The 27,557-nt window shown below is 50.5% G+C and overlaps 7 protein-coding genes and 1 non-coding gene across 8 annotated transcripts; 4 read left to right on the forward strand and 4 right to left on the reverse strand.

Moving 5' to 3' along the window:
* Positions 1–27: 27 nt before the first annotated feature.
* Positions 28–1,469, reverse strand: POX_c03897 (uncharacterized protein; the record flags this gene model as incomplete). Its single annotated transcript, XM_050112783.1, has 5 exons — positions 28–125; positions 195–274; positions 346–663; positions 735–1,230; positions 1,325–1,469. The coding sequence occupies 5 exons, from the start codon at positions 1,467–1,469 to the stop codon at positions 28–30; spliced, it is 1,137 nt and encodes a 378-aa protein (XP_049970339.1).
* A 675-nt stretch (positions 1,470–2,144) lies between these two features.
* Positions 2,145–2,933, reverse strand: POX_c03898 (uncharacterized protein; the record flags this gene model as incomplete). Its single annotated transcript, XM_050112784.1, has 1 exon — positions 2,145–2,933. The coding sequence occupies one exon, from the start codon at positions 2,931–2,933 to the stop codon at positions 2,145–2,147; it is 789 nt and encodes a 262-aa protein (XP_049970340.1).
* A 2,257-nt stretch (positions 2,934–5,190) lies between these two features.
* Positions 5,191–8,670, forward strand: POX_c03899 (uncharacterized protein; the record flags this gene model as incomplete). Its single annotated transcript, XM_050112785.1, has 8 exons — positions 5,191–5,306; positions 5,402–5,433; positions 5,501–5,791; positions 5,860–5,951; positions 6,013–6,061; positions 6,144–7,240; positions 7,310–7,991; positions 8,075–8,670. The coding sequence occupies 8 exons, from the start codon at positions 5,191–5,193 to the stop codon at positions 8,668–8,670; spliced, it is 2,955 nt and encodes a 984-aa protein (XP_049970341.1).
* Positions 8,671–9,198: 528 nt separating this feature from the next.
* On the forward strand, positions 9,199–11,685 carry POX_c03900 (uncharacterized protein; the record flags this gene model as incomplete). The annotated part of the gene is made up of 1 exon (XM_050112786.1): positions 9,199–11,685. The coding sequence occupies one exon, from the start codon at positions 9,199–9,201 to the stop codon at positions 11,683–11,685; it is 2,487 nt and encodes an 828-aa protein (XP_049970342.1).
* A 1,143-nt stretch (positions 11,686–12,828) lies between these two features.
* POX_c03901 (Laccase abr2) lies at positions 12,829–14,755 on the reverse strand (the record flags this gene model as incomplete). Its single annotated transcript, XM_050112787.1, has 3 exons — positions 12,829–13,879; positions 13,976–14,450; positions 14,524–14,755. 3 exons carry the CDS (start codon positions 14,753–14,755, stop codon positions 12,829–12,831), a joined length of 1,758 nt encoding a protein of 585 aa, XP_049970343.1.
* Positions 14,756–16,177: 1,422 nt separating this feature from the next.
* Positions 16,178–18,766, reverse strand: POX_c03902 (uncharacterized protein; the record flags this gene model as incomplete). The annotated part of the gene is made up of 1 exon (XM_050112788.1): positions 16,178–18,766. One exon carries the CDS (start codon positions 18,764–18,766, stop codon positions 16,178–16,180), a length of 2,589 nt encoding a protein of 862 aa, XP_049970344.1.
* Positions 18,767–22,295: 3,529 nt separating this feature from the next.
* Positions 22,296–23,767, forward strand: POX_c03903 (Tyrosine--tRNA ligase, cytoplasmic; the record flags this gene model as incomplete). Its single annotated transcript, XM_050112789.1, has 6 exons — positions 22,296–22,413; positions 22,481–22,912; positions 22,967–23,031; positions 23,096–23,162; positions 23,218–23,450; positions 23,519–23,767. The coding sequence occupies 6 exons, from the start codon at positions 22,296–22,298 to the stop codon at positions 23,765–23,767; spliced, it is 1,164 nt and encodes a 387-aa protein (XP_049970345.1).
* Positions 23,768–24,714: 947 nt separating this feature from the next.
* Positions 24,715–24,786, forward strand: POX_tR067. The gene has a single exon. It is a non-coding gene; the product is annotated as a tRNA-Glu (tRNA).
* Positions 24,787–27,557: the final 2,771 nt, after the last annotated feature.

Here is a 27,557-nt window from a genome sequence, read left to right on the forward strand (position 1 = left end):
GGGATGGCATGGATGGGTTTTCTCTTTTCAAACATTCCTTTGGGGGTTTGCCGCAAAGAATTCGCCCATCTGTTTATCCAGCCATGCAACGTCCTTCTTACTATCCCCAGGGCCGCCAGCCCAATCTTCAACTCTGAGTTAGCTTGGGTGTTTTCCAGCGATTTATTTGGAGCTGATTGGGCCTTTCTACTTACGTCCCCAGATAGAAGGGAAAATCTCTAGCTTGCCAACTCCCGGCGTCATGCAAGCCACCTCATACTCGGAGTCCTCGGGGCTGCGCAAGAACTTTCATGTTAGTCACCACTCTTGTGAGGTTTCGTCCCGAAATAAACCAGGGCCTCATACGGGAAGTATAGGTCAGTCTTGCATGGCAAGACCAGTGTCTTGGCCTTGATCGAGGCCATGGCCTTCTTAAAGTCTCCATCAAAAGGAGCTTGCTGGGACACATCTCCCAGCTGCCAGGTTTGCATCATGACGAGCATATTTTCAGGGTCTGGGAGAATGATCAGCGAATGCACATCAGATGAAAAAACAACCGAGATATTCAAGATACCCTTTGAGCACGCCCATTTCTCCCAGTGTCCTTGCAAGAAATCCTCGAGATTCTTATATCCCAGCTCAGTCTCGTACAGCTTGTGGCGATAGAACGCCTGGCTGAATCCCCTATTGCGCACCATGTCAGACTCGACTTCATCCCTTGAGCCAGACGAGGCAGCTGTATCTTGGAAGCGTACCATCCCGCGTAGACTCTGCCCATGGCCTTGAGGCCAACTTCCCTATCCCTGTCACTCCAGGACAGCACCTCATCGGAGCTCTCCTGCAATCGGTCTTTACCAGGGCCAGCAGAGCACACATTTTTCACCGCTAAAAGAGAGGCCTTCACTCCTTCAATAAAAACCAGATTGTGAAGAGAGGTCTTTGCTGAACCGCAGAATGGAACAGCTATATCCATGAAATCGGGATACTGCGTTGCCCACTGGTACGTCTGGGCCCCACCCATTGACCAACCTACCACGGCGCGAAGGTGACTGATGCCAAAATGCTTGGTCACAAGTTCATGCTGAGCGCGCACGTTGTCATAGAATGTGACCGTCGGGAAAGGTCTGGATCTGGCCTGATTGGAAGGGGACGAAGACTGTCCATTACCGAACATTGCGGTGATAATAATGAAGTATTTTCTGGGATTGAGCGTCATGTCTTCTCCTATGAGCCACGTATTGTCCGCAATGGCTATTCGTGGAAATCGTTCAAAATTCAGTATTTCAGCCTTTCGGATCATTCAACGTCCACAGAGATCTCGGTTCAATGAGCATGAGAGACGTACTTCCCGAAAACCAAGTTGGATACACGATCGCCGGGAGCTTGCGGTCCCCAAAGGTCTTGAAAGCAATATGGGCATCTGGGATCTTTTCTCCACTCTGCAACTCCCAGTCGCCAAGCTTGTAGATTTCATAATCTGGCTGAGACATGACTGTTGAAAGTATGACACAGTTCGAGCTTTCTTATCGTGAGATGTCGAGGCTGCTCTCCGGGCGGGTTTGAGTTTATTTTCATCTGGAACGGATGCCGCCTTTCGCGCTTCTTTATAGTTTCCCACCGGTCGATCACCCAGTGCACTCTTTGTAGCCGGACCCCGCTTTGGCACTGGATCGATTGCATGCCAAGGTTGGCTTCATGCATCGTACAACTCTCGATCGAGCTCGAGAACTTCCTGGGATGCCTTGCATGGGATCCCGCTGGATCTTTCCAGGTTTGGTGTCTAGGAGGTGCGGAGATCTGTATTCAATCTATAACATTATGATGCACTCTGTGGATCAGTGGAGTATTGACCTGATGGGATGCCGATACAATTCTTAGGATAGAGACAGTGGGCCAGCTGAACACGCTTTACAAATCGCATGCACCTACTTACCTACTACAAGGCCACCGACTGATAAGTGCATAGAGGGGTCGGATGTAATTCTCAGATCACCTGTTCCCTCTCTCCCCTTGTCTTTTGCTACTGCCTGCATCTCCGAACTCCACAATCTCAAGGAAGCCTTCCGTTTGGATGGATTATTGACCAAAAATTTCAAATCATCAATATCTATAAGCATGTTTACTGAGCATGGCTCGTCTATACACAGTATACATTCAGCTCACGATCAGGACTCAAACTGCGGGCGAGGAATCTCCATGACATCTGTAGTCCGACCGTACGAGATGCCGCCCAGACGGCTCATGGGCTTGAGGACTCGCAGGTCAATGGCACTCTGGTCCTCGTTGATCGCATCTTCACGGGCCCAGAATCGCACGCCCTCAATAATCACCAGCACACCACTGGCTTGACCGGGGTTTGCACGGCTTTCAAATTCCTTGACTTCCACCACCTTGCCCTCAATCGAAAAGACAGATTCTTTCACACGAGCAGGCTTCACCACCGTGGTTGGCGCCGGGGTGAGGCCCGACACCTTCCACTCGGAATAGCCATAGGGCGCATTAATCGAGGTCGAGTTGGCCGCCTCAAGGAAGTGCTCGGAGATAATGTTGATCACACATTCCTTGGTCTCGTCCAGGTTCTTCAGAGTATCCTTGGCTTTCTCCAAGGATCCGGAGAATCCAACAGTGAACAAGGGTGGGTCATGGTTGATTACTTGGGAGTAGCTGAAGGGCGCCAAGTTGGTTGTCTTTCCATCGGCGGACTGCGTGCTGACCAAGGCAATCGGCCGAGGCACCATGCCGGAGATCAGTAACTTGTAGTTGTTGGCCACGGGACGGCCCTCGGCGTAAGGGTCGATCTCGACGTGATGCTTCTTGAGAGATTCGCCCCCATCGTTGGCCCCATCGCCTTGCTTCCAGGTCGGGTTGGGCGACTTGGAGACGATCACTTCTTTCTCGTGATTGAAGTCCGGCCGGGTCGCTTGGACCTGCTCGAAATCGGGGTGATGGCCCATCTTGGAGGTGATGACGCTGAATGATCGAGAAGGGACAGAATTGGGAGAGAGACGATTGAGGCGAACAAGACTATGATACCAGATTTCAGGCGGTCAGGTTGGCCTTCCCATTGGCAAAGTTGAGCGCACAGGCACGCCAGGAGTGAGAGGGTTGCGGTCCCAGTACTTACGGGTATTTCCCGACAGGAAGGTGAAAAGCGAGGCGAGGAGCTCGGGTTAAAAAACGCATTCGAATTGGATGCACAATCGCAGATGTAACAAGTCGGGACCTTGTACTTGGATCGCAACCGAGTATTGAAGTGTTTGGTAGCTGCCGAGGGTGCCCCGACGGGGCACGTCATGGCCGTTTATTCACTTATTACCAATCCAAACATGGCGGGGGCGTGGATGCCCGCAGCGGCCACGAGCGTCGAGCGCCGATCGTTCGTTCCAAGGCGATCGTTAATGCCACGCTATCAGGAGCGCCTCCGTTACAGAGTTCAGGATCGAGTTAGTCTGAAGGGCTGTATGTGGGTATCGTGCGTGGTAACAACCTGGGACCGCAATTGCTCCCCAAGGTCAGACTTCCGACACAGCCGATAAGCTTGCCAAGGAATTCCATCATCAATTGGAGGATCGGTGCCACGATTCATTTCTTACAGGGTCTGCGCGCCTTAGAACCAGGGGCGAATGCTATGCACGTGGGTTCTAGAACACTTGTAGATTGCTGTTGGCGTTGCTTGGTTCGGTCTCGAGTTTTGTGACATCTGATCAACGGCGGGATCGGCTTCTTGAAGACGTTTAAAGGTCTGTGTGTGGCCTTGTCTACTACAACAAACAAGGCGCACGGAGACTGTGGATGTGGACGATAGACTCATTGGAATGCATGGAATCGGAAAAGGTAAGAAAGTCTACTTTGATGCCGACTGGTCGTCTCCAGTTCGATGACGAACAGGCATGATGTGCCTAAGTAGTAGTACCGTCTGTGAGTATGTACACCTGACGAACGTTATTGCCTGCTCGTACATAGGACCCCGGTGGGCTGGCTCCTGTGTACGTTCCAAATGGGTTGATTCAATGGACATCTAGAATAATGGTGCGCCCGGTGTTGGGACCTGAAAGGTCGGGGATCTCAGTGCCCAGGTCAAGCATTGCTCTTGATATCGCTATGAGGTAGCTTTATTGTTAGGGATCTTTTATTCTACCAGTCTGCCTACTCTTACCAGTCGGTGATAAAGACATCATCAGGCCACTATCAATTGCAAGAATTGACCCACTGCACATCAATGTCCATGTCCGGTCTGCATGATCACGAGGATATAGAGACTCTCCATCTTCTGGATCACCCATTGAAGTGCCAGGAGACTTGTATGGGAAACGACTACTGGGGAGAGCGACGTCCCTGCAAATATAGCCCCAATTAGAGGTCCCTGAAGTTGAGTTCCATTAATACAAATTGAAGGGTTGAATTGACTGCGACTTTTTTCTTCTTCTTCTTCTTCTTCTTCTTCTTCTTCTTCTTCTTCTTCTTCTTCTGCTTCTTCTACTTTGATTGACGTTAATCAGAACCTATTAATTCCAATCTTCTTCCACAGACCAATTTTTTGGCGGTCAATGATGCCACGCTCACTGGCAGGTGTGTCAACCGCGTGAAGTGGTGAAGTGTGTACACTCCGACAACTGTACATCCACATCCTGATGCAGATTGGATGGAAAGCCCGCACTTCCCCCTCCAGTGGCGTGGCAAAGAAACCACTCGTCAAGTGGGAGCTCGACCACCTGACATCTTTCAATTATGCTGGGCACGGATTACTCCCTCGACAGCGACTTTTCAAACTTCGTGGGTTTCTCGAGCTTACAGTCTCAAACACAAGGCCTAAATCACCACCTTTTCTGCGACAAGCAGCTCCTGGACCCTTTCCCCCGCCATTTGCCTTTTTGCGCCCAGTGATCCATCCCCGGGATCGGTCGGCCTGGCCTGTTCTCCACGGCTTCCCCATTTCTCCTCATCGTGGTCGGGACGATACGAAAGCCCCCACATCAGTTTGACCCTGTCGCCATGCTCTGTCACTGCTCATCGGCCTAGTACAACATCACCGACGAGCCTCCAGTCCTTCGTCCGCGCGCCGGCCTGCTGGATTGACTTCACAGTTTCTCCACAAACCCTCTCGCCTGAGAGGCACACCCCTCCCTCGAGCCAATTCGACTCCTCCGCGGTCGGAACATTGCAATCATTGACCCGATGGACTAGGGGTCGCAGACAGCTTAGTCGCTCGTCATGAGCCCTTCGCCTCCGAAGAAAAAGGCTGGCGGGCCCGTCTCTGCGCCTCGCCAGATTCGGTTTGTCTCTGCTGACGGACAGCCCCAGACAAAGCGTCGCAGAGTGAATGCCGCGTGAGTGGGAAGCGCATCGGATACCAACCTCGTCGGAGGAGAACCAAATTCACTGATACGTGTTGAAACCACGGCAGATGCTTGACATGCCGAAGGCGCAAAATTCGATGCTCGGGCGAGCAACCAGGTATGGGATGCGAGTGCGTTGAGCCAACGAGCCTGAAAGCTCCTTTTCGCTCACGATTTTGCGACAGTGTGCAAGACCTGCTCCGAGAATAAGCACATGTGTCTAGGATACAATGATACGCCCTCGCATTCTCGCCCACCTCCCAATCCCGCATCGCGTCCTCAGGTAATTTTCCATGCCGATCCGGGGCCGGCCCAGCATAGTACTACGACCGAGGGAAGCTGTTCCCCGGAGCCCCCCAGAACAACCGTGTCTCGCGGCGTTCCTGGTCGACCGTCATACACGAACAAAAGCGCCGCATCATATTATGGAAATAAAGATGTGGATGCTATCGATCTAGGAGACAGTCCAGAAAGCGGTACGTCGACGCAGATCTGTCGCCCGGGGCCTGCATTAGCTGCTGAACCCAATCATCCTCTTTTATAGGCCGGACTTCGGTGGGCTCAAGTAACCGGACGCATGTTCCGTACTTTCGTTATTTTGGCCCAACTGCAATCGTACCGGGCTTCAAACAAATGGTAAGAATCAAATCAAGAATGCGGCGGATATACAAGTCTTGTTTTCTGATGACCGTTGAAGGTCGTCCAAGTTCGAGGTTCGCGTAAGAGCAACGCTTCGATGTCATCAGGTTTGTGCTCAGACAAGTCTCACGAGCTTTGAGCTCATCGAGAGTTTCCGGCCCTTATCATGCGGACTAACCCTGGTTATAGAGTCGCTCTCTCCACTTCGAAGTCCCAAACAGCCCCACACTTTCGTAAACCTGGAGACCGGACTTGCTCCACGAGTGAACCGTGACGCCAATACGATTCCATTCTACGAGCGGGACGACACTCTGCCCGTCTCTAATCTGGTGTCCCATTTATGTGAACTATTCTTCACACACCTCGGCTGCAGTTTTCCGTTTCTGCAACGGACTCGCTTTTTACAGGATTTGAGGGACAAGAAGATTGAATCTATGTTGGTAGATGCAGTCTGTTCTCTCGCAGCCAGATTTTCCCAACATCCATTGCTCGGGCCTCCACAGGCGCCCTCAATCGATGGCTCTGAACCCTCTGTGAAGGCAAATCTCTGTGACCGAGGATTGCCTTTCGCTCATCGCGCAATGAACGCACTCGTGGATGCGCTTCCTTGTCCAACGCTATCGGCTGTTCAGGCGTGTCTATTGCTGGCGTACGAGCAATTCGGGTCCAACCACGACAGCGGTCTTTGGATGTATCTTGGCATTGCGATTCGCATGGCACAGGATCTGGGCCTGCAAAAATTACAGGGGCTCAACTACAACTATGGTCAAAAAGGGGTTACTCCGCGTGCCGTTGTGACAGGACAAGCGAATCATGTGACGGAAGACCAGTACGACGACTGGGGCTCTGGACCGAACACTGACGCAACATCGCCAACTACAAGTGCTCAACGGGCTCAAGAACGCGGAAGAGTGGATACTTTCTGGAGCATATTCTTCCTTGACCGCGTCATCTCCTCCGGAACAGGCCGGCCAGTCACTCTGCGTGATGAAGATATTGAGCTGTGTTTCCCCCTTCAGTCCGAGTCTCGCCTACCCAATGGCTGGCCGGCGCCATTTCCCCCTCTCATCCGTATTATCCACTTGTATGGCAGAGTAACCGATTTGATCAATGGTATCCAAAATACAAATCACATCACTTCGGAGACGCTCAAGCATCTGGCGAATATGGAAAGCGATTTGACCGGCATTTACCAAGGGTTGTCGCCCCGACTCCATTTCAATGCTGCCAATTTCCAGGCCTATGTCAAAGCCAAGGAAGGGACCAATTTCATCCTCTTGCATTTTGTAAGTGACGCTGCAAGATAACACAGACGCTACAGCGCGATTGGATGTATTCTAACTCTACAGTGATAGTGGTTCCACACCTTGATTGTCCTTCTTCACCAGCCTACTCTCCTCCATTCTTTTGGTGGTTCAATACAACATCTCTACCCTAACAGCCGGGAACTTTCAATGTCATCGGCTAAGACGATTGCAGACATCTTGTCCTTCTCGGAGCTGGTAGATGGGAAGAGTTTCATTGGCAACCCTTTCACCAGCCAGCCAATGTACATTGCCGCATGTGCCTTTTTGATGGAGAGCGCCTATTACTCGTCCCCTTCATCAAGAGCAGCTTCACCGGTTCCGACTCAATCCTTGCTTGCGGGCAAGAACGGCGGGTTCACCGTACCTTCAGGGAGCTCCTCGTCAATGCCACTGCGCAATTCAAGCGCCAAGCACAGTCTTTTGGCAACTGCAGCAAAAGAGAATTATCAGCGCTGCTACAAAGCGCTCCAAGCACTTGATGTGTATTGGCAAGGCACAGGGTATATTCTAACTGTGCTTGACCAAAAGGCCAAGGGTATTGTCGATCCGCTTCTCTACACCGCCGAAGAGATGGAAAGTACTGTGGAATTGCCTCCGCCGCAGATCGCAGGCTCGGAAGGCTACAGTGCCAGAAAATCCCGCCTCGGTCATGAGACTGATAAGGGGTTACCGAATGGGCTCGATGATGACGGGCATCGGCATTCTTCGTCTCAGGTTGATTCCTCGCAAGGTACGCTGTTTCCGTCGTCTCTATCTCATTTGGAGGTTTTCTTTCAGCGAAGTTGTGCGAGTCTAATCTTGACCGGTTGACAGCAATCGGTTGGGCCCTGACCGGAGCGACCAATTCATCGCAGCCGAACCTGAGTCTGCTGTACCAGATGCCTTCCAGCCAAGCTGAAACTGCGCCTGACAGAACGACTCGTGCTTCACAGTACAGCCATGAGAGCTTGACTTTACCAACCCCAGCACAGTCATCTGGAACTGCATCTGGCGTACCTTCGTCCCGGAACAACCCTGGTCCACAAGTTCCGCAAAACAATCACTCAAACTACTATATGGGAATGGACTCGACATTCCCTGCAGCGACTGGGGCCTCTGCGGTGGCTCGCTATAGCACTTCTGTACCGGCCAATCAGACCTCATCTCATGGCTACAACGTGACTGGTTCGCAGAACCAACACAGACCTGATTTTCTTGCAGATTCCAGGCCCAACCATATGACTACCATGCACGACGTCCACAACGGTAACATGGTGATCGAAAGTCATGATGTGGACATGAACGCTTTACAGCAACAAGAGTCTTTTCCATTCTCCAGTAATGAGATACTACCGTGGTTGGAGTACCTCCCGCAAGATGTCCTCAGCTTCTTCGGGGAGACTCAGACTTTCCCGAACGACGACATCTGATCCGTCTTTTTGCCAAATTCAGTGATACCCGGAGTTTACTTGTCTCTAGTGCTACGCTTGTACATATCCTTTCTGCATTCTAGTGTCCCTTGGCGAAAGCCTAATTATTTAATCACCTTGAGATCGCCGAGGGTCTCCGCACCGGCGGAATCATCCATCTTTTAAACACAACCGTAGAAATTCTGCCAGCCTTCAATTACTCCTCACAATCTCAGGGATAATGAATAGAATCTTTCCATCTAATCAAAGTCTCGTCATATCTCATGACGCACTGATATGTTGCGTTCACGACCGTGGCGCATCATACAAAGACAGTTGATTGGTCACTCTTATACTTCGGAAACTGCCCAAGCGGGGAAGCGCCTGGTCGAGTCGTTGCCCTGCACAACCGGGCGGTGAGATGCTGTCAACATCCAGGGACCGGCACAAACGTCTTAAAGATTGAAGGCGCTCGCATGACTTGTGGGTGGCTTGTTTGATCAAACAAATCCATGATTGACGCGTTTGTTACTGTTATTCCTCAAATCGATGGCGCAACCAAGTGAAGACCAGACCCGTTATTGCGCCGATGCGGAGGCCCACACTTCAAATCACATTCTTAGTCCCCAGCCTTCTTTCCATCCTATGAAGGAGTCGCTCGTGCAGTCTCTCGAAACAGCCCATCTACCAGCCTATACCGACACTTCGTTTCATGAAAGTCGGCTATCCCCAAACCTAAGCTACGACTGTAGCTCTTCCAGCTCTTCCAACCGTCACTCAATTAGCGACATCTCCAGACATGAAATGGAAAACGATGTGGAGCACATAAATTCTCGGGCGTCGAGCCGCTCTTCCGTCTCATCAGTACCTGCCTCGGTATTGCTGCACCCAGCAGACCAGCTGGAGCAATTTGGGAGTCCTGGTCATCATAATCAGGTGGCTGGTTACACGGTGGAAGAAGATGAGGCAGACTTTGGTGGGTTTGACAGATCGCCCCAGTCTATGCGCACAATCCGCCAGCGAGAAGCCGCATTTCGCAAACCGAGCTCCGTCCGGGCAATGCAGATGTACACCGAGGACGAGGCAGATGTGGATGAATTTTTGTCTCCACCAAGACGGCGCCAGAGTGTCCGATCCCCGGGAATGTCTTGCACCAAGCGCTCGTCTTTCTATTCGCCCAAAACCTCGCACACTAAGCCCGCCAGCAAGAAAGAATACCCACTTGTTCTGCTTCACTGTACACTACTCGCCCCGTCCCTGCCGGTACCCGGTGCAGCAGAACCGCACTATCAGAAGATTGTCGAAGAGGTGTTGCCCTCACAATACTGGAAACGATGGCGTCGCCTGCAGGACAAGGTTGGATCCGGAGTTTTGCGTGAACGTGGTGTCTTGATCTCTCATCCGGAAGATCTCTACGATGTTTTGGAAGAACGACTATTAGAGAGTCTGGAGCTTCAACGTCCGATAGTACACAGAGGTCATTTCATTGGCCATGAGAAAGCGGGCGCAGGCTCTGAAGAGGAAACTTCCGACAGGGACGACAGTGAGACTGATGGAGAACAAGGGGATGAATGTCCCGACTGCGGAGGACGAGTTCTGCATCACAGCGACGTCAATCGGAAATGGGAAATCCGGGTTTACGCCGCGAATGGCCTCATGCGCGCTGGCGCCTGGGCTGCTGCATGGAAAGAGATGGAGAAGGTCGATGTGGAGGTCGGCGTATGGCTACCATCTGATGTACGCCGTGCGTTGGAGAAACGACTTGAGGAAGCGCTTCCGGCCGTTGCTTCACAATCCATTGAGATTCCCCTTGCGCCCAGTGACTCGGTAACTCCGAGAATGGAACTTCCAGCGGCGCCATTTTATTCACAATCGAATGTGTTAAAAGACATCAAGCCTGGCGCCAACGACATGCACCACTTTAATGCTGGGAAGTCTAACGTCCATCCTCGTGAACCCGGGAGCAAAGCGAACAATGAAATTCCTCTGCGGACTCTTTTGTTCAACTACATTAGAGTTCTGGCCGCTGACAGGCGCAATATTGCCCTGGCTGTCATGAGTGTACTGGTTGTCTTTCTGACCATTGGAATGCGCTCTCAGAATGATCAGATTGAGCATGTATTGCACGCATTCTCTCAAGATGAGCCTCATGCACCATCGCTGATAGCGCAAGTCAATGTTGTTACGGCTGTTCCAGTACTATCGACGATCGATTCAGATTCCAGCCTCATGGAAAACCTGATTCCCACATCTAGTGTGATGCTCCCAATGCCCATTGCAGATTCACCTGTTCAGCTGCGTGCCAAACAGACTTTCAGCTCCATTCCTGCTGCCGCTCCAGAGACTCTCCTAGTTGATTCGAAGCCAACAGTTGAGATGGAGTCTCCGGCAGCCACTGGCATTGCGATGGACGTAAAGCCTAGGATTGACGCGTCTGCTACGCCAGTTGTTGATTCTACCGAACACGCTCCGCTGGTCGATTCTACCATCGACTTGGAGCCTACAATCGCAAGTGTCGTGGGTACTGAATTTGAGAATATTGCTGAAAATACCGGGGACGCAGATTCTATCATAAACGCTGAATCTACGAACCTTGATGAACCTTCTGGACTTGACACGGACGTTGAGCGAACAGAATTCAATAAGCCAACCGAGCCAAAGATATCCCACCAGGTTTTTGAATCAGTTGAGGCCGCTGAACCTGCGGCCGAAAGCAACTCTACCGGAAGGGACATGGAGTCTGCCGTGGATGCGGGACTCAGCATCACATCCGAAGAAAACTCTGACTCTAGTCTCAAAGCCGAGAAATCAGCCAGCACCGAGTCGATCATATCTGCAAACGCCGATCCTCGTGATGAGCACGTGGCCGAAGAAGCGGATGACTCTTTGTCAGCATCTGACAAAATCCACTTGGGAAGTAGCGAGGACGAGTCTTCCAAACTGGGAGACCCATTCGAAGCGATTTGCCCGGCTCATCTGCCAATCCTCACACACGAATCAACGTGTCCCAGACTCTGGGAAATGAAACATGAATGAGACCTGTAATGACACGAACGAAACGAGCTTGAATGTTAACGTTTGATATTTTTTCCCCTCTTTCCTGATTTTTCACTCATGTATCAAGGGCAGAAGGGTAACATTGTGGGCGTCTATTCATGTTATATAACAAGCGAGCCTTTCTTTTACTTCACTTTTTATCAAGCTTTGATTTTTTCTCTCCTCTCTTTCCTCTTCCTCTCTCATACCTATGGCTAAACAATGTCCCGAAAAATAAAGTAATTTGGCACTAAAGACCTAATGAGGTAGGTTTAGCTTACAGCCCAATCATCCCCGTAGTCCCGTGGAAGTTGTCAACTCAGTGGCACTGACTGGAGGCTTGTTTCATTTCACTTGTTTTTCGCTTTTCTCTGCCAGAAGTCTTAGACGTCTCTTATTTTAGTTCTATTCTCGGCACCGCCGGTTATCACCCGAGGTATTCTTGATCATTTGTTCAGTATTGATCTTTTTGTTAAGCGCATAGATACCCTATTATTTCATTCTCTCCGCGTAAAAAAAACCTTTTGAAAGTCTTGCAATGAGAGTTGAACAGTACCCACGCTCGGAATTTGATAAAGTCAATGAGACAAAGTTCCTAAATAACGGCCTAGCGTCACGGATTCTGAATTTGAAACTAAAATGACATAGACCACCAAGTACTTCCAGGATAGATTCGCAATTTCAGATTTGTCGCGCCTCAATCAAACCTTATTCATCTTGTGGTCGATATACAGTGTAGGTATCTGTGTAGTTCCCGTGCAGGCGGCGATATTCACATGAAAATAGATCATGAATCATTTATCAGAATGAAAAAGAATGAGATAGATAATGTGTTGATCCCGCTTCAAATAATTGTCCGTCTCGATGGTTCAACGAACAGAGTCGGTACATGAGCGAGCATGGGTTGCGAGCATTAACTCGTATGTCCCGACGTTGGCAACACCACGAAGAAGAAGAAGAAGAAGAAGAAGAAGAAGAAGAAGAAGAAGAAGAAGAAGAAGAAGAAGAAGAAGAAGAAGAAGAAGAAGAAGAAGAAGAAGAAGAAGAAGAAGAAGAAGACAAAGAAGATCATCGGCTTTCGCAATAATGAACCCAACATCAACGGAAAGATTTACAGAAAAACAAGAAACTCCAAAGGCTATTCTAGAACCCTGAATTATTCAAATATTTCAAAGGTACAGTGGGCCATTCGTCGACTCCATCCAACAAGGCCAAGGCCATCCCCCCACTCTGATGAATCTGCACATGACAATGTAACAGAAAAGCTCCGGGATTCACAACATGATACCGAAGAGCCAGCCAACTGGGACCAGTGCCCGTGGCAGGAGTCGGAGTTGTGTCTTTAATGGGCGGATTGATCAAATTGAATGATTCAGGAATTGATTGCATCGCTTCCGCGACCGATGCCCATGTAAAATTCCCGAGACCTTGACCAATTGCGAAATGTTTGTTGGAGTGCTTATGGATTGGATGCGCCGGCTGAGCAGGTGAATCGACTTGGATAATAAGATCGATCCAGGTGTTGTTGTTGGTGCGAACGATCAAGTCGCTGGGAATGGCGGTCTGATTAAAGAGTAAGGGCTGGGATTCTTCCAATTCAAGATCGTAGCTGCTGTTTCCGAGCGTCCAGCGGTACGATGCGCCGAAGCGACGGATTGTCAGGATGTGAGTCGCTGCGATGTTGGTGGACGGAGCAATCGGGGGGTAAGGTTGGGCTTTGGTCACGTCGAAGAAGACGGTGTTGGCCGTCGCGTTGGTACCTGTCAGCGTGATCCATGGCCTTGATGGCCTGCGTAGGAAGTCGGGGGCTTGATAGTGTAGAATAGCTGTGGTGTTAAGAATTTGTTGAATACTCCCACTGACCAAGCGGGCAGTGTAGTCCCCTGGGGTCTTGTCGAGAGGCACAAGGACCGAGTATCTGTTACCGATGGGGATGGTGAGAGCGTTGACTTTGACCGGTTGGATGTATCGTCCATCTACGGCGTATACCCACATAAAGTGCTCGTCGATGGAGAAGACTGGATCAATCACCCCGGCTGCGCTGGTGAGATCCAAGCTGATGTATCTGCGACCTGGATCTGCATCAATTACATGCCGTGGACCTTGACTCGGGTTACATCCATAGAACATCGTCGGTAGTAGTGCACTGTAATTGTGAGGGTAATCTCCCTGCCCAACGTTTGGCGGGAAGCAACTATACATCAATTGAATGGGTCAGCGCTTGGACTGTCGCTTTCGGTCTTTTGCATGTCATCATCCAGTCGGAATGGGATACAAGAGGAGCACCCACGCTATATCAGTCAAGGTCTCGTCACCCAGAACAGCTTTTTGCTCAGGCGTTGTCAACTCATTGATCTGGTCTTGCGAGAAGCACGTCATTGAGCCTTTGCCATTGATGAGCAGAGCATTCGCGCAGAATGCGTCAACGCCGGAAGCTTCCTCGGCATTCCAGATTTGTTCGGAAGTCAACAGGCGCCAATCCGACAAGAATAAAGGCGAGCTCGCAATTTCAGCAAGTTTCATGGCCTGTTGGTGAATGAAACTACTTGAGATGAGGCTGAACGGCTTGGTCACAGTACGTGAAGGGGCGATGTATATCGGACCGTACAGACCGTCCTCGAAATGACCCCGATGATGAGCATGATAGAAGTAAGCACCGTACTGATCTGCCTTCCAGCGATAACGAAAGGCAGCACCTGTTTCGATAGCGCGCTGTGATAGTCCAGGCACCCCATCCGACCATGGTGTTCCAATCTGTTCAATCCCTATGACAGATTCTAGTAAGCTCCCTGGCGGGTGATTGGAGAGTTGAGACTTGGGAGGCGTGTCTGTTCTCACCATGAAAGTGCACCGTCATGCCAAATGGACAATCGTTATACACGTCAAAAACCACATCGTCTCCCTGATTCAAGCGTAACTCGGGGCCAGGGTACTGGCCGTTGGTGAGGATGACCGGACGCTCAACGCCTGCCACCGAGTGGTTGGCCCAAGTCAAGTGGGCCGAAAAATAGACAGTAGCGGCAAGAGTCCACTCTGTGAAACATAAAAGGAGGTAAATCGAAACCTTCATGATGAATGGGTATGAAAACTTGTTGTTTATTCAAATTGAGCCGACTCTCAAATGCAATGTCATATCCACCTTCTTCCAGTGGGAAGAAATCTATATCTATATAGCCAGACGTCCTTATCCAATGCTTGCGATCCCATAAAGCAAGATTCGCCGCTCAGCTTTACTGGTTGAAAGAGGTATACCATCAAGATACAAATGACATCTTTTCAGCATACGCCCTTCAAGCTTTAACAGGCGCTTCTAAGGGAGGCTCAGGCGTAGTCTGTGTGTATGCTGGCTCTTACTATCGAAGCGGGCGAACAAAGGAGCGGTTCCCGAGCAACATGGTCGATCGGCGACCATGGGCGATTCAGAAGAGTCGCTGAGCCAGCGGCGTAGAAAAGTCCCCATATTGCTTTATTCAATCAATAGCATGAGTCAATGAGACTTGTTGCGGCCAGGATGCTCGATCAAGATTCTGAAACGGTACCAATCATTTTAGAGTGTTTTCTGGAGGCACATGGCTTATTGCATGAGAGCAATCATTCGGTCCAGACCCTTTCTTAGGATGACATTTATAGGTCATGAGAACACCGGATCGGAGAGATAGAGGCCCGATACAGGACTTGCAAAATAGAGGCCCCCCTCCAGATGTTGATGCGAAGGTGCAGGTGGCAGATGCGAGGCCCACAGGATCATCATTGGATCTCGGCATCGTTCGTGGGCAGATACCGAGGAAGCCTCAACTGCAGTAGCCAAGCCCTAAGGCTGCTCCACCCTTTGGACCTCGGCTCAATATTGGGAAGTTTAAGGCGAGAACAAGTGGATTGCCGATACAAACCGTACCTGGCCCGGGCCAGAAGACCTCTGACTCAGGGTGGAAATGCCAAATGTCTCGGCCTTCTCATGATGAGACAGAAGGAATAGGTCCTACAACTGAGCCCCGGGCTGGGGAAACGAATGAAGCCCGACTGCACATCCGTCGGGGCCGAGCGGGCCTCAGGCAATGACTCAACGAGTGAAACCCTTCCATTGGTCGGAAATTCAGTAGAGTCTCATGGGCTTTGGAGCCCCGGTGGGTTTTCCGGAGTCGTACAATTTGAAAAAATGGTCTTTCCACGTGTGTGGTAGTGGTTCAGGAACACAGAGCCCGATGGGGGCAGACTGCGAATGGGGCGCAGAATGGGTTCGGTTCAGCTATCGTTGAGCAGGACAAATTCTTGTGGTCTAATTGAAAACACGACCAATAGGTTTGCTACATGGATCAGCGATCAAGTCGTGAGAATCTTCATTCACCGGACATGCTTCTGTGGTATTATCGCAAATTATTTTAGAATCGTCAGGTATCGTGCTCAATCTATGTAAAGGCTCAACGAAACTTCGTTCGATTGGAGTCGCATAATTTCAGGCAAGGAAAAAAATTCCAAATTGGTTCCGAAGCAGCTAGAACCCGGCTGGGTCGTCTCGAGACCTTTGAGGGCCGGGCTGGCCATTCTGGGGTGGGGGAAAGTAGTCCTCGTGTGAATAACGAGCTGCAACAGGATGAGGAGCCAAATTACCCACAAGTGGCGGGTTCTGGGTGAATACGTTCTGCCATGGTCGTTTCCCTATTTCTTGAGCATCAATTGATGCACCCGATGGTCGGGTTCTCGAGCTTGGCGACGGGAGCCCGCCATAGCCATCATGGAGTTGTTGAAAGAGATCATGATCAAACCGCATCTGCGTCAGCGTATCAGGCAGCGGTTCACCTCCAATCGGGGAGGTGAAGTGAGGCTGTGTCGGGACCGTCTCGCCCCAATTAGATACGAATGCCGGCATGCCAGGTGACAAGACCCCGGTGCTTCCCCCGTAATCGCCAACGAGGCTCCCCTGCAAAGCAGGCAGGGCGTGGGAGAAGCCGAGAGGAATATAATCGGGATTGTGCAGACTGGGATCTGAGACGGACGGACCAGGAGCAGATTCAGCGCTGACGTCCAGCGTCATCATGTTGGTGGCAGAATCAGGTGGCAAGGAGTTCATATGTGCAAAAAAGGGCGCATCTATGCCGTGACGAGACACTGATGTGTTGTGGTCCGGGATTGGAGGATCGAGACCGGTGTCTCGTTTCAATTGCGCCAGCCACACGGGGTTATCTGCACAAGTCTGATTCCAGCCGTCGTCGTCATCCCCATACACCACGCGACGTGCTTCAGTCTGCAGCTTCTCGTCGGTGGGGATAATCCCTTGGGCCAGTTGGTCACGAACATAGGTGGTGAGCTCACGTGATATGTGCATGTAGCAATTGGGGGTGACAGCTTCCGACGTCGGTTGCGCTGAAGTCCCTTCCATCTGTGCCTGGGTCAGACTCCAAGGGTCTGGGGATCTCCATTCAAAGTCGATGAGGTATGGAGGGACGGCATTTTCGACCCTTTCTTGTATGGAGGGTTCGAATCCCCAGTCTCCTTGCCATTGATCCATCGTGGCGCCATTCTTGAAATGGCCAGCGAGATGGTCCACACGGTCTTTCCAGGTTTGCATCACAGCACTGCAAAAGCCGCATCGGGACCTAACATCAGAAATGCTGCTTTGCCACCTTTCCATGCAGGGCTGGAATTTAGCGTTGTGCATCAGACGAAGATGTTGGTTGAGATGGTCTTTCCTGTAAAACGTGCGTTCTTGTAGTGATTTCTCCTGGCAGCTCATGTAATTGTGTGTTTCAAGATGGTCTCTGTCCGGATGCGCTGCTGAGCAAAAGACGCAACGAAGGACTCCATCCTTTTCAGTCACCCCTCCGTGTGGGGAACAGGTCCACTTATCCAAAATCAAGTGCATAGACTTTTCATGACGTTGCCAGTCATACTTGGCAGCGAAGGAGTCGGTGCAGAAAGTGCATTTGAAAGGACGAGCAGCTTTGACCTTTTGTTGATTAAAGATATTTGCTGGCAGAGAGGGTTTGCGGCGACGACGACGTTCTTTACGATCCATTGATCCGAATGACAGCGAGGATCGATGAGAGAGTGCAGAGACGAAAGATTTGTCAGAGAACGATGATCGGCTGGTATCCAAACTACTGGCCGAGGCGGTATATCTTTTATGCTCTGAGCTTGCGTGACTTGACTCATTGGTACTAGACCCCGGACGACGGGGTCGCACGTGACCAGTGTGAGGCCAACGCTGTCGTGAGGAATCGAAAGGGGGATTGGCCAAGGCACGATTGATATCACTGATGGCAGCTGGTTCGTTCTCAGGAGGCGAGTATTTCCAACGTTCGAGGGGGGTCATAAGAGTCGGGTCTTGCGAGTGGCGCCCCTGGCCTGGGATTTCGACCGCTCTTGATGCCGACAGATATGTGCCGGGAGCAGAGCGAGCTTTGCCGCGTCGTCGAGCGTTTGCAAGCCAATTTGAGATTTGAGTTCGACTGAGGCCAGTCGCCAGCTGTAACTCGTCTTTCTCGTCCTCGGTGGGATAGGGATTTCGATTGTGATCACGAAGCCAGCTCTTCAGAATGGTGATGGCTTTTCGAGAGAATCGCACGCTCTTTGTTCGAGACGAAGCATCGGGCCCGTCTTCAACTGTCCCATATGACGTAGCTTTAGCCTTGGGTTCACCCGCTGGATTGTCCGTAGAAATGAAAGCGTGCTCTGAGACAGGACGCAGAGGATGAAAAAGGCTCTTGGGAAGCCTATCGTGGAGGAAACTACATCCACGGTGGAGTGAAATACAGCAGGTACATTCATTCTGCATCATCCCACGTTTGGCGACGAAACAATCCAAGCCTTTTCGCCGGCAAAAGTCGCAGGGTTCTTGGGCGCGGAACATGGGGTAGACTCCGGTGTCCTGATCGGGGCCGATAGAGTCACCCCCATGTCGCTCGGCCGACTCCGGCGCAATGGTACCGTCCACCGAGGCCAGCGGCTGGTCCGTAGGAAGCGACTCAAAGTTGACCTCTCGCTCCTCATCTTCATCAAATTCCTGGCCGAGAGAAGCGACACCATCGCTGGGAGGGTAGGATTCGTAGGTGGACGAGGCACCTTCGAAGTCAAAAAACTCCATCTAGAGCTACGCGTCTGTGCAAAAGGCAGACGTGAGTTGTAGGAGGAACAGTTGCACAGGTGGGGGGAGGACTAAGATTGACCACTCGGATAGTGATAGTGCTTGGATAAAGCTCAGACCACCGATGGAGAGAACATTGAGGAGTCACATAGATTAGTCGGTCTGTGAGAGAGCGCCTGGTTACCAGTCTGGGGTAACAAGGACGATGAACCAAGTGGTGGAAGCCTTCCCCTTGGGTGAGTAATCAGGCCGAATGGAGTCTGAATTCCGATCTCTGACCCGAAATCTCGAGCACTGCGGCACCACCAGCCATGGACCACTCGGGGGCTGAAGTCTGTTGAGATCTGGAGCCACTCAGACCCGCGCAGGCGTAGCTAAAAACGGACTGTTTTGCAATCCAGGAATTATGCGTACCGCGCAGCGAGGGGTCGAAGAGCCGCGTGCATCGGGGTTCGCTCTGATAAGCTATCCTGTCATCACGAAAAGTAATACCGGCCCTTCTCTCCACCATAGAAGGGAAGGAGAGTGGGGGGGAAGCTCGTGTTCACCGTTGAATTAGAGCCTGCAGGAGCTCTTGGGCCACAGTATCGTCATCGCGAAGTCTGATTAGAAGGATCAATTGAAGGGCAGGAGATTGTCACGGCCACGCGAAAGGGCTTCTTTCGGAGACGTGATCAAGAATTCCGAATAATCAGAAAGGCAAGCGACTGCAGCTTCACGCCCTTTGGTGACAGCGCTAATCCTCATTGGGCAAAGGTTGCCGCGAAATAGCGTCGCGGTGGAGAATCCAAAGCGCTACGAGGTTGGTTGATGTGCAGAGTTTGCCGTGTTTGTCAACTGCTGTGCTGGCTTGGAACGGTCGGTCAAAGGGGCTTGGCAGCTGTTTCCAAGACACGAGTGGAGTCCATCGGGGGTCAGGTGGGGGTACCTCGTGGGTTCTTGTGCCACGCGATATCGGCGTCCAGCAAGGCTTGGTGTTTCGTTTGGTGACTCACTTTCAGCGACGCGAGGTGCTAGTGCCTGGGCCTATGTCGGAGACCTCGAGAGAGCTCCACGGTTGTAGATGATTGGGAAATATTTCCACCCATCTCAGTCTAGATCAGGCTCATGGATCGTGGCCCATTTGATAAATCTGTTCGTGGCTTCTCACAACTGAATGGTCGATGGAATGAGGTATTCCAACGGGTCGTCTGGTTTGGATAGTCCTTGAAAGTCATAACGATACTACAATGCAGACTTGCTATACACCTTCACTTGCCCCGAAAAGGAACTTTGAATGTCAGCTAGACAGCCACCACCCACAAGCGGGCCCGAAAGGTCTCGAATGCGGTCCCTTCCCGGCTGTGTTTACTCACCATGACACCATCGGTACATAAACTTTTTTTTTTTTTGAATTCTCTCATTGGAAAGGGCATTTTCCAAAGATTTCAAGATTGCACGAAGATCCAGATTTCTATGTGAGCATTCCACGGACCGTCGAGTCACTACGTTGGTCAGATGAGCTTCGCATTTCTGATCACGACCGTTTCAATCACGTGAATGTAATGTCGCTAGTGCCCGGTTGCCCACTGGTTGACTTCATTTTCAGAGAGAGTTTAAAATCGACTGTTGCTGGCGAAGCAGTGCATGGCAGCTTTCATGCAACTATATCGAATCTTCTCCCCGTACGGCTCTTGGCCAATCTGTGGCAAGACACAATAGATACTCGACCGCTTTGAAAATAAAATCACGTGCCATTGCGTCGAACTGTGTTAGAATTCTTCATTTGCCAGTCCTGTAGCCGCTGCATTTATACTTGTCGATTCTGTTTCTACACAATCGTAGGCTCTTGTTGCAGCCCCGTACGGGGGTCCGCGGGATACCCACCGAGGCTTGCAGATTATTTCTACCCTATTTGTATGGGTCGGTGCAGCCAAGCACGGGGATCCGCGGGGGCCTCCTCCGCGTATATACGCCTCTCCATTAGAGTTGACACGCTTTGCGTTTCCTATCGCCCGACAATCAGGAGACGAGGCTCACAGCACACTGTTTACAACATGTCCACTCATTCAATGACTGCCCATTCTGTCTGCATTGACCTGAGCTCTGGAATAGACTGAGGAATCTTTCAATTCCAATCAATGTCCTTTTCCTGCTGGAAAGGCCCAACTCCCCTCATATCTCATACGTACCAAAGTGAATTTCAAAGCTTGACATTGGCCTTTGGTTTCGGCTCCTGAAGAATATAATCATCATTTTCATAACTGATATGTATTTCATCAATGACCAGTAAAGACAGGAATTTTTAGGCGAATTTTGAGCCTCAAATTTAACCCCTCGCTATTTAGGGTACATTTACGAGCACAACGTTCCAAAAGGTACTTTGGGGGCCATTGGCCCAGCATCATTATCCAACAGTGCAGGGCCCCCCACCAGCCCTCGGGCCGGAGGAGGTTATTCTTGGGGCCACAACCATCATACCAAAGTAGAAGGGGAGGAGAAGAGGATTAGCGGCTCTGGAGCAGACCATAATCGGATCTTGGATCGGAATCCGTGTCGCGTCAACCAACCCGAAAAAAGTATGTTCGGGTTGGCCACAATGATGTCTTCCTTAGAATTCTTTCTTTTTTGGCAAAGTCAGAGAGGGCACTGGGTATTGATGGCAAATTTGATTCAGGAAACAACTGAGAACCGTGACTTGCAAGGAGGAAAGATTTGTTTTTGAGATGTTATCTAGTATTGAGAATTGCAGGACTAGATTTTCCACCACCTTTTTCATGCCGAAAGTAATCAACTGATGATAGCAGTAGTATAGTACTCTGTGTTTTGGACCTCCTGTCAAGTTTTACTTTGTCACTTCACAAGTTTCAACTGCTGTCTTTTGCCTAACTCAATCGAATCATTTATGTCATCATTGGGGAACATTCTTATTATATGTGAGATTGCCAGCCCTTTTGTCTCGTGTGCGGATGATTTGGCTGTTACAAAGAAGGGTGTTGAGGTACAGTGCTAGTACTTTATGGTTATACTCCGTGAAAGTAAGTATTTTTTCTCCCAATGCTGACTCTATTCATCCGTGACACCGGGCTCGGAATTGTTCACACATCTCCTCATTTATTTTTACTTAGACAGGTGAACTACAGACAAGGTCACTACCGGATAAATTAGTCTCCATACATAAGGTTGTTAGTGAAAAGGATGCATGAATTGGGAACTAATTCGGACCAGCTTTGTCTACAGATGGAGCACAAAAATCGGTACAATGAATGACGTGGGCTGCATCAGACGGTACATTTTTGCGGATATACGAGTAAATCCATTTCTACTCGCCGTCGCGGACTATGCCCGGAGATTCCAGAGGACTGTGCTACTTGAAAGTACCTGGCGCGGTCGAATGACTCAGCGTGACCGCTCGCGATGCCGCCCCCATTCTGCCATATAAACCGCGGGGTTGTTCCGCCCGGCATTTTTATGAGTCTTTTGCTCACGCGTGCCCCTCGTTATCGGTCTGCCCGCTTTGTTCTTAGAGTTATACAATCGCGTTGTGACCATGTCGATGTCTCCAGAGGAAAGGTTTGATCTCATCCGTGAGAACCTCGGGGAGGTGCTCAATCCTGAACTGATTGAGAGCATTCTGAAGGAGGGTCGCAACCCTCGTATCTACTGGGGTAAGAGAAATCCATCAAAATTTGGTGGGCTAGGAGGACCAATTTACTCATTTGGACTTCTCCCCAGGTACCGCTACAACTGGCAGACCTCACTCTGGATATTTCGTCGCTGCTTTGAAAATTGCCCAGCTTCTCGCGGCAGGATGTGAGGTGGTTATTCTTCTTGCCGATGTGCACGCATTCTTGGACTCCATGAAGGCTCCCCTCGAGCTTGTCGAGAATCGTGTCAAATACTACGAGAAGGTCATCCGAGCTATCCTTGAGGCTGTCGGTGTCTCAACCGATAAACTGGAATTTGTTCTCGGCAGCTCGTACCAACGCAATTCCGACTATGTCATGGATGTCTACCGGCTGGCTGCGTTGACTTCCGAGCACGACTGCAGGAAGGCGGGCGCTGAGATTGTCAAGCAATCCACAAATGCCCCCATGAGTGGACTGCTCTACCCAATTCTGCAAGTCCTTGACGAGGAGTACCTTAAGGTCGATGCGGAGCTCGGAGGTAGGGAAGGACACAATCCAAGGCACTAGGGCAATATTCTGATCCACTTCACAGGTCTTGATCAGCGTAAGCTCTTTGTGGCTGCCACGGAATGGCTTCCTAAGCTTGGTTACCGAAAGGTGAGACGGTCTCCCTTGACCCAGCGCAAAGTCGACGGGATACTGACATTGACCTCTTTTGTAGCGCGCTCACTTGATCACGCCAATGGTGGCAGGGTTGAGTGGAGGTAAGATGAGTTCAAGTGTTGAGGGTACGTGTGATTTTCCATTTCTCCGGCTAGTGATGAAGTACTCATTCTGGAATAGATAGCAAAATCGACCTTCTCGACCCGCCAGAGGCTGTGGCCAAGAAGATTCGCAAGTCAGAAGCGGCGCCAAAGATTGTGGAAAACAACGGAATCATCGCCATGGTGGAGTTCGTTCTGCTGCCCGCAGCCGGTCTTGCGGGTAAGAAGGAATTCCGCGTTGAACGCCGGGATGCCGAACCTTTGATCTACACCGATATTCAACAACTCAAGGAAGATTATGCCAACGACATCGTAAGTCTTCTTCTCCTCCCAAAAAGATGAATACATGATAAATACCTGCATACTCACAAATTATCTAGTTGACTCCCCAATTCCTCAAGCCTGCAGCTGCCGAGGCTCTGACTCGTCTCATGGCTCCTATCTACGACGCCTACCAGGCCTCTCCAGAGTGGCAGGAGATTACACTCAAGGCTTACCCACCCCCTGTTGTTCAGAAGAAGCAGAAGAAGGTCAAGGACAGAGGCACGCGTCGGCCCGGCGCTGCTCAGGAGCAGCAGCCTCAGCAAGAGCTCCCCGAGCGGCCCAAGGAACAGTCCACGGAGCAGTAGAGTGCGGAGGGTTCATCTTTTAGCGATACAGAGGTACATAGTGCACGCTGGTTACTTGATGACCATTTGTCAGACGTGAGGTGAAAATATATCCATAGAAATGCTGCATGTGTTGATCAACGATGACCGGAGAGAGATACCTATTTATTCAATTAGTGGAGCTTCGGACCCCCCTTTGATAGCAACCCAGGTACAAATTAGAGGATTATGCCCGTGACATCATGCTACCGGCTGAGGTGCCCGGTCCAAGACTTAAAGTACTTGCGAGATCACTCCAAATATTCGGTAGGTACTCGTAGGTACAGCTCAGGTGCTTCGGTGGGTGTCTCATGCCAATATCAATACCAACGATGGAACCCCTTTTCCAAAAAGCAGTCACTTGGAAACGGTGATTGAATCCCGTCAGTTGCTGGTACCTGCTGATGAAACCAGGCTGGGACAAGCCTGAGTAGAAAGCCCAGGAATGCCCCGGGTCAAGTGGATGTCCCGGATTCAGGGACAATGACCAGGTTGTATGTACCCTCACATCTACCAAAGGGGATTTCAGCAAGGTCCTGTTTCATCGGGCTCTAGGTAGGCTAGCACTGTTCTCCCATCGGTCCAATTTCTACATCTGGAAGTACTATTTAGTAAGTCGAATCCAGCCCCGCGAATCATTGAATCATATCTACAACGCCAGCTTGGCGAGTCAAAAGAAAATGGACCACTTTAGCACCGTAGGCTGGTTATCTGGAATGGCGAAGCTTGCGAACAGTTCAAGATCATCAAATGAGATTCTTCGGTCTGATCTAATCATTTACAGTCTTCATCGATACTCTCTGCCCTTGAAAGTTGAAGCTCCCCGCCCCTGTATTTCTCATGTAATGAGACGCTCAAATAGTCATGGGGAGACCACGCAGATTCTTCCTTGATATAGCATAAAATGCACCGGTCTCCCATCAACCAAATCCGATATGGTGTAGTGGCTAACATCGCCGTCTCTCACACGGCAGCCGGGGGTTCGATTCCCCCTATCGGAGTCCAATCGTGTTTGTTTTTGCGTTGGTTGCTATTTTCCTACTCTCGTCAGAATTTTCATCACCATATTTGAGTGTCATAGAATGATAGAAGAGTGTGTAGGAAGGGCCCACATTATTCCGGTGGAGCTGTGAGTTGCGCCACTCACATCCCTTGCTGATCGATGAAGTGGATCCGTTCCTCTCGGCAGTTTCATGGGCGAGAAGTGTCGAAGGCCTCGAGCGGCCCGTTTTTTTCGGCCACGCCGGCCTTTGCATCGGAACAACCGTGGGTAGGATGGTAGGGTGGAGATCTTGGCATGAAGATGCGAATGCGTGACAGATATGTATATAGCAGGAAATCAATTTCTTGGAGAAAGGGTTGTGGTACTCTGGAGGTTTTTGATATCTTTTGCATGATTTGACACTATGGAAATATCAACTAAGTACAGTATTCTGAGCCCTCCACGCAGTGGGGCATCATTCTCCAGCTTGACTGTTCCGCAAGTCTCGTGATCCGAATGAAGTACAAAGCAAAGTGTGACGAGCGAAGCCACTGGACATTGATAACAGATCTGCCGCGTACGAACCCCTGGTACTCATGAAAAGGTTCAGTCCGATTTTCAATCGCGTGATCCAGCTCTTCTTAGGTCCGCAATCAGCCTGTCCCATGTTCGCTGGCACGGATATACACCTAGGCCAAACGGCTCTCAGCGTCAAGACTCCGGGTCCATGTCGCCCAAACCCACTTATTGAGATTGGGTGCCATGTCAAATCCCTCGAAAGAGCACGAGGCTGCAGGAAAATCTGGCATGGGGAATTGAGAGCCAATAGTAGCCGGCTCGGTAGTTGTCCATCTGCCCTTTTGTAGAGTGTTACGTCTTCTGACACTCAGCCGTCGGAAGAGGAGGCAAAGGAATTACTTTGGCATGATTTATCGAGACGAGGACCAAAGATGTGACGAGATCATCATGTGGTTGGGATACGCAGAGTGCACCCCAGAGGACAAAGCTCAATTGAGCGCTGAGGACACCGACACCTTACGACTGCCCAGGCACGTGGTGTCCAGTTTCCAATCCGCCCCAGGGAAGATCAATCGACATGGTGGAAAATCAATTGTGCTAGGCACCGACTCGGAAGAGGCCCCTCGAGCGGCGATATGACAACCAGTGTTGCCCGTCTATCAGAGGTTGTCGGTTGGGGGTTTTGGTGACCAGGTTTCGGCGTCGGCCGGATGGGTGGGCCCGGGTGTCGGGTGGTTGAATAGGGCTGCGGTCGAGAGCGGGTGGCATCACAGCCTGACGGAAGTGGGATTCGAATCATCGTTGTGGACATGATTGACCAGATTGACGATCAACGCCTTGTCAATCAAAAAGTGTTCTTTTTTCATCTTTGAGAGGCTCATTTGTATGCGTATGAGTCGGATGTTGATTCCCCGGCTTAGCCAGATCCGTCGTGATTTTGGGTCTCCGGAGTATGATGGCCTCGGGCGGGATTGACTGCCAAGCCAGAGAAATCGAAGGCGATAATGATTGTGTGGAAAAGCACAAAGGCCGCGAGGCAAAGAATGTCTGAATATGAGGCCATTCTGCGAAGGGTGAATTATTCAACCTCGTCCATCTTAGCCCAAGTCAGATGGTATGCCCTCAGATCTTATTGTTTTCCGACCGAGTGGGTTTGTTGGGTCGTTGGGGTGCATTACTGGGTTGGCTCATCAAACTCTACCCGAGCCGCGGGCGTTACCCCGTCATGGACAAGTAACCAGGCACCCCAAAGATCAATTTAGCAACCCCCAATGCAGCAGACAAAATGTTGGTGTCGTTTGGGTTGATCTGCATTTGGCATGTTGTCTGATTGGGTTTGGTCAAGATCTCACAAGAACCGTTGAAGAATTTCTGTGCCTGCAAATTCCACGATCGTCGTCTCCGATAGGCCGTCAAGCCCTTGTTTTACTGTAGTACCAGACTCTGGTGGGGATGGAATCGAAGCCATCTGCCGCGGCTGTTACTGTCCATGTACACTGGTATAGTCGTGAAGAGTGGAACAACCTCAACTCGATATCCACAACTTCACATGCTTCACCCCTTGGGTGTAAGATTTTCATCACATGGAGAGCATCGAGAAATAATTCGTGTTGGATGTGCAGTGTCGGGGCAATCTACTGTAATGACCTCCCCTCTAGGGCATCGCATGATTCCGTAGGTCCCGCAACCTGGAAAATGTTAGGACAAGACTAAGGGCTCTTGGATATTTTTGTGTTCATGCTCGACACCCAATGTGACCTTGATTGATCATTCCCAACCAAAACTCCCCATCCATCGACGTCAGCAGCCTTGAATCTATCGGTCGCCGCCCTGTGTGGCACGGCCGTCTGTGAAAGTCTGGAAACCCGACCGAGTCAGGAACCCCACTTTAACCGTCGGGTGGACCCAATTTGTTTATCAGCATATCAGCGGTGGTACAGTCTTCACATGTGAAAGTCACTTGGCTGGACGAGACCTCCGGGCACGAGCCCGAGCACTCCCACAAGAGGACATTCTGTGCATGGGAAAGGACTAGTATCTTATATTCTCGGGCAGGATCTATTCATATACAGGATCTAATTGAGTCTAACCTATCAGACAATCGACCCATGCGCCACCGAAGAATCTTCGACCGTTAGAATGGCCTTGCCGGTCGCAGAAACTCTTCTTCCCTTTCACCCTCAACTTTTTGGCCCATCGTGAAAGCTGTTCACATTGAATTTGTGGACAGAATAAAAATTGTCAAAATTGCCGTCTTCTGCAAAGTAGCCG

The sequence above is a fragment of the Penicillium oxalicum genome, chromosome III (genome assembly GCF_001723175.1).
Source record: "Penicillium oxalicum strain HP7-1 chromosome III, whole genome shotgun sequence".
Taxonomy (NCBI): Eukaryota; Fungi; Ascomycota; class Eurotiomycetes; order Eurotiales; family Aspergillaceae; genus Penicillium; species Penicillium oxalicum.